General features: G+C 48.2%; 1 protein-coding gene across 1 annotated transcript in view; it reads right to left on the bottom strand.

The window, feature by feature from the left end:
• The window catches only part of PTCH2 (patched 2), a 36,305-nt gene extending 26,090 nt beyond the window's left edge, over nucleotides 1–10,215 (bottom strand). The window contains exons 1-2 of the mRNA XM_073643578.1: nucleotides 9,622–10,215; nucleotides 7,969–8,161 (exon numbers count right to left, since the gene is read on the bottom strand). Of these exons, the coding sequence (XP_073499679.1) occupies nucleotides 7,969–8,161; nucleotides 9,622–9,768 (340 nt within the window). The 5' untranslated portion in view covers nucleotides 9,769–10,215. The remainder of the gene's footprint in view (nucleotides 1–7,968; nucleotides 8,162–9,621) is intronic.
• Nucleotides 10,216–10,777: the final 562 nt, after the last annotated feature.

A 10,777-nucleotide genomic window follows, 5' to 3' on the forward strand; every position in this document is an offset into this window, starting at 1 on the left:
ACTAGAGCCAAGACCATGACCACATACAATAAACCCTATAAAATACCCTATAAAAATGAAATCAGCCTAATGTTATCGTACTATCCAGAGTCCTCTGGTGTTAGTCCGCCGCTCAGGCCTGACATGAGGCCCCCAGGGCCCCTAAATAATTCAGGGATAGATTTTTATGGAGGCAGTGATGAATGGGATCTTTACAAGTTCTGCAGCGAGACTTTGCCCAGAACGGCCCGTTTGCTTCACCCTGGTTGACTGCCGCTCTGGAATGGCCAAAATTTCCTGACACAGGAATCGGAGCCGCACGTGTGCGCTGTATATTATGTTAGCAGAGGTCCTGGCCGAGCGTCAACTCATGCAGCGCGTCTTAAAACGGGCAGGTGAGCGTCTTACGGGCGACTTCTCGGTATTTCTAGGATGGGGGGTGTTAGAATTTTGCTGCGTCATTAACTCCTTTCCGTCCAGAGCCGACAAAATACAAAAAAAAATAATAATAATCCCGATATTTTTATGCTTAGTCTGGAACTCGCGGCTGCGTTAAATCTGTCAATCGTGGGGCCGACTGGTAAAACAAACAGCGGCATTCCTGGGCGTTATGTCTGGAGGCCGGGAAGGGGTTAAAGCTTCTTTTTTTCCATCGTCTCCTGCACCCAGTCGTGTTTAAACAGGAAATATTCCCACCCTATGGTTAACTTTCCTTTCAGCTACAGATGTGATAACAAGCGCTGAACAACCACACACACAGAGTCTTTCCACGGCGCTCAGAGACGCTGCCAGCGCACACACCGCCTTGGCACAGGCCGCGCAAGTAAAATAAAAAAATAATGGCAGCGTCCCAGCGCGGGGAGCGAGCACAACCAAGAACGAGTAAGCGACCGTGATCCCGACCAATTACACGCAAACCCTTCCCATGTAACATGTCAACAAGTTTTGGGGGTTATTTTCACTTCTATGAAAAATCCGGTGTCCTCAGTAATGACCTCGCGGGTCCGTGTAAATCAGGGATCTGGGGTACAAAGTGACCTAATGGGATGAATACAGGAACAGCCCTTTAATTATTAGACCAGAAAAAGATGGGGGGGGGGGGGGGGGGGGAGATGGAAAAATGTAAAAATGTATCCCCAAAATCTGACTTTTTGGATTAGCTGGGATTAAACCTTTTACATAAAAGTTATCAGAAGCAAATATAAGGATTCTTTTGGGAATGAGGAGGCAAAGGTGAGAAAGAGGACCCCCATTATAAATGGATATTATGTAGGAATCTGCTAAAAATTTTGCTCCAGTTTTGCAACAGTAAAACGACGACTGACAGAGACTTTCCTCAGCCTCCTCCTTTTTTTTCGGCTTGCCTTCCCCGGGGGCTCCCTTTATCCCCCTGACGCCACCGCCAGCAGCACCCCCACAAAGATATCTGCATAAGTGTTGCAGGGACAAGCAAAGTTTAAGTGTTTTTGGGTGGATTATATGGATTAAGGAGTGTGTGAAAGGCACCATGTTGTTTAAGAGGATACGTCTCACGGAGGGTATTCTACCTGCTCCAGACGACACAATGAGCCCTAAAAACTCAGCCGCTTCCATTATAGAGCCGCCGACCAATCGCCTTTCTCTAATTTACATAATCCGGTTTACAAAAAAAAAAGTTTTTAAGTTTAATACTAATGAGAAGGAGAAGGTTTTGGATGTTTTTCCCAAACTGCTTCAAAAAATGGCACAATGAGAGAGTAGGGCTCTACAGGGTTATCTTAGGGTGTAAGACTCTAAAGTATCAGGAGACTGAAAAAAAAACAAAACATGACAGCGCCACTCTTGTCCATAGGCAGTGTCTGGTATTGCAGAATTTAAGGATAGGGTGCAATACCGGACACAACCATTAACAAGAGTGCTGTTTCTGTAAAAAAAAAAAAAAACAGAAAATGAATGTGTGAATAGTTTTTGCTTACCGAGAGTATTGATATATATGAACGCCCTTATATATTAATACTGAAACTGATATTTTTAGGAAGGAAAAAAAAAAAAAAAACTGGAAGAAGATTAGAAAAGTTTCAGGACTGCAGGGCGTGCTGGCAACAAAGAATTTCAGACCAACATCTTAACCACAGGCTCAAACGCTTTTTTTTTTCTTTTTCCCACACCCCATATAAATGCTGCTATAGCACTTAAGATGGAGCCAAGCGCTGCAACCAATAAATACCAAGACCAGATGCACCGTCTTCCCGAAGCCTCAAAAGGTCTTTACCCGTCAAGACTTGGCCCTTTTGTCCTCTCTCCTATAGATTGTTCTATACTGCAAATAAGACACAAGGAATAAGAGGGAGAGAGGGGAAAGGGAGAAGGGCGGTAATGACCCCCTCCATGAGACTCCTCATTCATTTGTCCCAGGTTTCTGCTGAAACTTCTGTAAAGTGAAGCATAAAGTCCGGGAGATGGAGCAAGTTCCCCCCGGGATTAATTATAAGACTTATAATAAACGGACTGATTATATATAGAGGCTGAGGGGGACATTGCGGAGTAAAGTGGTGCTTTGACGCTGTTTTGCGTTGGTCGGTGTCAGTAAGGACGAGGTGCACATAGTATGGATAAGCAGGAAAAAGCGGATGACAGAGCGCAGCACGCCAGCGTTATATATCTCTAGTAGCCACAGCGGTGATCCATGGCCGCCAGACGGGAGCCCAGAGGACCGCTCTTATCTGACGGCCTCTGCGTCGCTTCTTTTTTTAATGTCGCACTGCAACCATGACGTCGCACCGCATCCATGGCGTCGCACCGCAACCATGGCATCACACAGCATTGATGGTGTCGCACCACAACCATGGCGTCGCACCGCAACCATGATGTCGCAACCATGGAGTCACACTGCAACCATGGCGTCACACAGCATTGATGGTGTCGCACCACAACCATGGCGTCGCACCGCAACCATGATGTCGCAACCATGGAGTCACACCGCAACCATGGCGTCACACCAGGCCAGTTAATCAAAAGAAGAGCCGCGAATGCCGTCAGGTAAATGGCGGATCTCAGGGCTCCCGTCTGGCAGCCGCAGCTCACTGACGTGTCCGATGGATCGGGTCCTACGAATGGATTTGCACCATCTCTAATATATATAATCCATCCATGTCCTGGCTTCTTAGTCCTGGGTAGATTTCTGTCTCCGGTATTAACCACAGAACAGATCAAACATTTACTACGCTCTGGCCACCGCCACGTTCTATAATTACAGGTCACTGCCATCCAGGCTGCGGCCTACACAGCCCCCGGGTGTAATAAACCATCCTCCCTGCTGTTTGCAGATACCAGAGTCTAAGAAAAACCCATTTCACGTGTACAAAAAATGACTGAAGCATGAATGACATGATCAGAGGGGAAGTAACTGAGCGACCAGGAACATAAACCCTCATATACAGGCAAAGGGGAGGATCCAAAACAACCTACCAGAAAATTGCTTACACTTTATTCTATGATAACCAATCACATCACTGCTTTCATATTCTCCATAACAACCAATGACATTACTGCTTTCATAATTTCCATAACAACCAATCACATCACTGCTTTCATGTTCGTCATAACAACCAATCACATCACTGCTTTGATGTTCGTCATAACAACCAATCACATCACTGCTTTCATGTTCGTCAAAACAACCAATCACATCACTGCTTTCTTGTTCGTCATAACAACCAATTACATCACTGCTTTCATGTTTGCCACAACAACCAATCACATCACTGCTTTCATGTTCACCACAACAGCCAATCATATCAATGCTTTCATGTCATCCATAACAACCAATCACATCACTGTTTTCATGTTCTATAACAGCCAATCACATTACTCTCACATACCGCAATAACAACCAATTGCATCATTGCTTTCAATAACAACCAATCACATTGCTTCTTTCATGTACTGTGATAGCAGCCAATTACGTCACTGCTTTCATGTTTTCCATAACAACCAATGAAATCACTGCCATAGCATCCAATCACAACACTGCTTTTATAGTCTCCCATAACATTCAATCAGATAACTTGTTTCATCCTCTATAAAAATGAATCTCATTGGACGCCATAGGCAGCCCCTTCGATTGAGGGAAAAAAAAAACAGTGATTTGATTGGTTGCTATGGGCAACACCAGCACTTTTTTTTATTTTGTAAACTTTATTAGTCCTGACAAAGTGATACAATACAGTCATAATCCATGCGTTCACCTCATGGAGGTTCATGCTCGCGCTCGCTGGCGGGCGCGATAGGTTACTGTCACCTCACACATCCCGGTGCTGTCACCTCAGACAGATGTTTACACTTTGTAGGGGCCTAGTCTACAATCTGTTCTTTATTTCAGTAACTAATTCCCTGGGAATGGCGGCTTATGGCTCCCAGATCCCCCATAACTCATGTGTGCCACCATGGATGTAGACGCTCGGACTCCCTGCATCCAGGGTTATGTGAATGTGACTAGATAAAAGCACGAACTCTAAATATCTGCCTCAGAATTCAGTATTTCCACCGCGCCGCCACCATCCTGTCACAATATCAGTTCTTCTTGTACCAAATCAGCGTCAGCACCGCCAAAAGCAGAATTTATAATAAAACGACGGCGCAAACACCAGAACTGACACTGACCACAGTTATGTCAGCAACATGGCACCCACTGCACGCGGTGCAGCGCCAGAAGCTCAAGGCACTGAGTGACCAGGCACATAAACCCTCATATAGAGGCAAACAGGCCACACCCCCTAGCGGACTAAGCTCCACCCACCGCTGTAAAACCGCCATAAAGGAATAAGGTTTAAGTCCAACTAAGAGTTGCGCAAAAAATGTACAACACTTGAAGCTTTACTCCAAATTTCTGGCACAAACTGTCTAATGACTTGGCAACTATATGTTTTGCCGCTCATTTGGTGGCTTAGAGGGGAAGGGTGTGGATTAAGATGGCGCTTGTATCAAAATTTGAGTAAGAATTAAAAAAAGTCTTGCAAAGTAACCAACCGAGAAGTGGTGTAAATTTAGGGCACTATCAGACGGCCGCATAAATCGGACCGCAACACACGGACCGGCCGGCGGCTCTCCCCACCTGAGCGTGACAGCCTCATATATTTCTATGCAGCTGTCACGCTAGGGTCGGGAGAGCCGCCGGCCAGTCCATGCATTGCGGTCCATTCTCAGCCATCTGACTGCGTCCTTAAAGAGATTCTCTGGTGAAAACAAGTTATCACCTATCTACAGGACAGGAGATAACTGATCGGCGGGGGTCCGACCAAAGGGATCCGCACCGAACGGCAGAACAGGGCACTTTTATCCCCCTTAGAATGGGGCAGCAGTGCGCCATTCTTCCCTCGCTTCATTCATTCTCTATGGTTCTGTGCTCAGCTTTCTCCAGCAGCCCCATAGAGGATGAATGGAGCGGCGTGCAGGCAGTCGCCTGATCTGCCGTGCCATCTTGTAACAGATAAAAGTTCACCGTCGGGGGGTAAAAACTCCCAAATTCTGCCAGTCAGACACCCGCTGATCAGAAAGTGATCTTGTTTTTTACAGGACAACCGCTTTAAAGACTATTTATGACTTTCTAGTCTGCACTACATAATAAATATTGGATGGGGGGTTTAGGATCCGCCCAATTGTCTTATGTCAGCTATAAGGGCATATTCAGATATTAAAAATGCATTAATATTGCAACTGAAAATCAAGGAAAATAAATATTTATGACAAAATGAATAAAGGCTTCTACATATGTATATATGCACATACACTTGGGATAATCTGCTGCACACATCATGTACTTCCATGCATGCAGGGACAGATGCACAGATACTTGTGTCCATGGACCTATAAAGCGTCCATCGTGTGGGTTATTTTTACCGTATAGAGCGCGGTATATGTTTAACAGGCCTCCCCTCCCCCTTTCCTTACAAGACACAGCTGCTCACCATCTACTCAGCTCCAGCAACAAGCCTTTTGTGGTCCCCCTATTAGGTCCTAGACCACCCACTACCTATGGTGACCACCCAGGCTTTCCCCGCAGCTCCCCTCCTCCCCGCTCTTCCTGCTTACAGAAAGGAGCCTATAGGAAGCCAGATCCCTAATGCTCAGTTTGTTTTCTCTGTCTGTCTATGGTACGTTGCCTCCTTCTGCAGCCTTCCTGCTTGTGAAAATAATAATCCCACAGTATGCCTCCTTATCCTGTACCCCCTGCACCCCCCAAAAAAACTCAGAACAGCGCAATAAACCCAGCCAACCCCAGGGTCACAGGAGGGATGTATAGTGTAACCTCCTGGAGACCCCCAACCCCACCCCCCCTCATCATAAACCACAATTCAATAAGGAAGATCAAAGGCACATGTAAGGAAGCAAGGACTACTCCACCCATCATGGTAGGAATTACCGAGCCAGGAAATATTCACGGAATGTAAGCAATGTCACATTAATCTGCATCGGAAAGTCCAGCACTAAGAGGTTCTGCAGTAGCTGCAGGGGAGGCTGTCAGAGCTGGGACACGTCCATGCAGCGTCCTGTTTACCGAAGCTTCTCCTCCGGCCAACGCCGCGAGAGCTGTGAATATTACACACTGCGCTCTGTGCTGCCGGGAACACTGGGGCTCCTGTGCTGGCGATTTATGAGTATCAGGGCGCAGAAACCACAAGGAACCACCGCCAGGAAACGCAGCGGCAGATCCCAACCTGCACCTCATACAGGACGCGTTTTATGCATCGCGACGAGACATGATCGGCCAGATCAGAAGTAATCAATGATGGCATTCACCCTCACTGTGCAAAGAGGAGTTGGATTCCTTCCACTAAGTCATATCTCATTCTGAGAAAGCTGGGTGACAGCCAATGTGGCCTCTATGACAGCTCCTGCAGAGATGTCACCCAGCTTTTCTACAACCCAGAGTAGCAGTGATACTTTAGCAGGTATGTACCACTCAGGGGACTTAGGAAGCTGTGTGACAACCAATGTGGCCACCATAACTGTTCCAACCAGCTTTCCTACAACCCAGAATGGCACTTCCTTCTGCAGTGATACTTTAGCAGGCGCGTACCATTCAGGGGTCTAAAGACACTGGGTGACAACCAATGTGGCCACTATGACAGCTCCTGCAGGGTTGTCATCCAGCTTTCCTACAACCCAGAATGGCACTTCCTTCTGCAGTGATACTTTTGCAGGTATGTACCATTCAGGGGTTTTAAGAAGCTGGTGATAACCAATGTGGCCGCTATGACAATTCATGCAGGGTTGTCACCCAGCTTTCCCACAAGCCACAATGGCAGTGATACTTTAGCAGGCGTGTACCATTCAGGGGTCTAAAGACACTGGGTGACAATCAATGTGGCCACTATGACAACTCCTGCATGGATGTCATCCAGCTTTCCTACGACCCAGAATGGCACTTTCTTCTGCAGTGATACCTTAGCAGATATGTACGATTCGGGATCTTATGGCGGCCACATTGATTGTCACCCAGCTTCCTAAGATCCCTGAGTGGTACATATCTGATAAAGTATCACTGCAGAAGAAAGTGCCATTCTGGGTCGTAGGAAAGCTGTATGACAACCATGCAGGAACTGTTATGGCTGCCACATTGGCTGTCACCCAGCTTCTTAACAGTTCCTGCATGGTTGTCATACAGCTTTCCTACGACCCAGAATGTCAGTGATACTTTAGCAGGTATATACTATTCAGGGCTCTTAAGACGCTGGGTGACAACCAATGTGGCCGCCATAACAGTTCTTGCATGGCTGTCATCCAACAATTCAGAATGGCAGTGATACCTTAGCAGGTATGTACCATTCAGGCGTCTTCGGAAGCTGGGTGACAACCAAGAGATATAATAGTAGCCCTGTAGGTTGTCGGGAAGCTTTCCCAGAAAAAGAAGCTGATGGACAACATTATGGGACTTGTAGTTCAACAGTAAGAAGCTACAGCAAAATCCTTGTGTGACGCACAACATACACCAATGGCCGCCTGACTCACCTTCCACCCATAGACGTTCGATGTCGGTCTCAATGGAGGCTACCCGTAGGCCCACGGCCAGCGCTCCGAACACCAGCAGCCCGATGAACAGCACCTTCCCGCAATGTCGCTGAATGGAGCATCCCAAAGAGAAGAGCAGGGACTGGAACTGAGCCCGGAGCCAGAGCGGAGCCTTCTGCCCGACTGCTTTACCCTAAAAAGAGAAAAAAAGGGGTCACAACGTGATGGCTGACATAGCGGGACTCCTACCAGGGCGCCCATAACTAACGGGGAACTACAACTCTCAGCGTCATAGCCGGGCGAAGCTCATGTCACCTGATTGCCCCTCTATATTCCTAGACCCAGAGCCTACGGACAACCACCCCCATCTGTGCAACAAGTGAGGCCCGGACCCGATGCCATGATGATGCCGGGCGCTGCGTGTTGTGCCAGAGGAGCAGATTAAGAGCAGATGTTGCAGCACGGGAGCGGCGCAGACCATGTGTCATGCAATGACCTCTAATTCCTAGCAGGTTGTTGTGAGTTTTATGGGACGACTCTTTATAGATGCTGCTCATGAGCTCTCAAGGTCATAAAAGACTCTTCTGATGATGTGAAAACCCAGACGACTTATTAAAAAAAGGGCCCACCTGGCCGGGCATGGCCCCCCGCGCTCGCCACGTCTGACAGGTGACTCTTGACCAGCAAGAGGGAATTTACGGAGAAAGGAAGTTGGAGAAATGGACAGAAACATAAAAAAAATGATAGGGGAAAACCTGGAAGAGAACCCTGACCCTCCCTCCCATGCATTTCTTGTGGCCTTGTCCCAAAGCCAGTCCCCTGTGGCTGGAAAACTAAACCAACCACAGAGGGGACTGCGCAGGGCAAGCGGGCATCCTGCGGCAGGGAAATAGGAGGTTTCTGCCGACACAGGTGGTCCTGCTTACGCAACGGCCGCAACGTTTCCTCCCTCTGACAAATGTCAAGACTGAGAAGGAAAAGGAGCTGGTCCAAGAAAGATAGAGACCCCACAACATGACAGTAACTCTTTCCATGCCGCCACTTACGATAAACTTATTGTCCAAAGTTCCTGCACCAATCACCTACATGACAGACAGCGATACCTCTGCACCCACCGACTGTCAGGTCTGCACCCGCCGACTGTCAGCTCACGGCACTCAGCTCTCCGCACCCGCCGACTGTCAGCTCACGGCACCCAACGACTGTCAGCTCCGTGGGTCATGCAGCAATGACAGCGATGTTTTCCCCCATCTCCTCCGCTCACATGGGAATAATTCGGAATATTGTGACTCTGCAGACCCCCTTCCTTGAGGGTCCCTATGCTGCCGGCATTTTACCAGAAATTTGGACCCTTTAGTGGCTGGACTATCATAACCAGCATAGATGTAGGATATGATGGTCCCTGCTCCCACCCGGCATATATAAAAGCACAATAACAATGACATTTCCATTAGGACATGTGCAGGAATGTGAAGACCCCCATGTCCCATCCAAAAATTAAATTTCCAAAGTGTGAGCAGAGCCAAATAATGAATGACTCTAGGACCGGTAGAGGTAGAAAGAGCAAAGTGCACTCCGAGGTGATCACCGTAGTGGGTGGGGGCCGGTAGCCCGGTGACAGATGATGACACAAGAGCCGCTCTGACAACTCACCTTAGATATTTGCTTAAGTGCAAAGGCAGCGTGACAATAGCTGGGTCTCCGCAGCAGATCGGATCCCGGAGCCGGGTAGGAAGTTTTGTAGCCTGGGGGTAAATCTGTAAAGCCTCTTTCCCCCGCGTTGGGGGGAACAGAGGCCATTGGTATCCGATAGCAAGCAGCGGGACAGCGACTGCGGTTGGAGGGTAGATATGTGGAAAATCACCGACTAAAAAGAATCAACAGAAAATAATCCATGCACAAGTGAGCAGCCTCCGTCAGGAGGACGGGGAGGACGAGGGGGCTGCCGGCTGAGGTGCAGGGGTTTCCATCTAGGTGGGCAGCTCCTTAGGTCCGGGGGTCTTCTCCTTCATGCTTCCCAGCTCTGATCCGATGCAAATCAAAGAGTCAACACCAACGGCACGAAGGAAAGAAGGAAGGAGGGAAAGGGTCTAGTCCCGGAGACCGCAATGTGAGAAATCCCTGAAAGTGAGGAAGATGATGGCACAGCTCTGCCCTGTGTGATCCGCTGTCCGGCCTCTCAGCATCTGTGCGACTCTCTACTGTGCCTGTAAAGAGAGAGAGGAAGGGAAGAGAGGGGGGAGAGGCGCATGGAAATGTGTGCAGGTTCTCATTGGCCAGGGTAGAGGCAAATTACTCTCTAAACAACTCCTATTATTAGCTGCTAAGCAACAGCTCCCCAAAGTGAGGAGGGAGTGCGGAGACCACCCAGGCTGCACCCTCTCAAATCAATGAGGGGACAGGAGGGGAAGGGAGGGGGGATTCAACATAGAAGCCGCACAACTTTTACAGGAATTCTGCTCCGCAGACCTCCAAATGCTACAAATTTCTTACCACCCTGCTCTGTCCAAACAGCCCCGAAAACCCACCCTTCCCACATCGCCCCTCATCTCTTATTTAGTGGTGCAAACAGACAGACTGCACAGAGACAGCTGCAACCCAGCCATTGTACTGCAGAGACAAAAACACACATCCCCTGCTCTGCCACAGGGAACACCCAGACTACGGGCAAAGGGGGAACAGGGGCGCCCCCAAATACTGCCGGGGAGTTTTAATCAGAAATAAATAAAAACTCTTTTTTATTTGATATTTTATCAACTCTAAGAGCTAATGTATTAGGGACTCATGTCTTTTTAAGCTGGGAATTTTA

This window comes from Phyllobates terribilis, unplaced genomic scaffold (genome assembly GCF_046119375.1).
Source record: "Phyllobates terribilis strain yellow unplaced genomic scaffold, ASM4611937v1 Scaffold_8__6_contigs__length_399053987, whole genome shotgun sequence".
NCBI lineage: Eukaryota > Metazoa > Chordata > Amphibia > Anura > Dendrobatidae > Phyllobates > Phyllobates terribilis.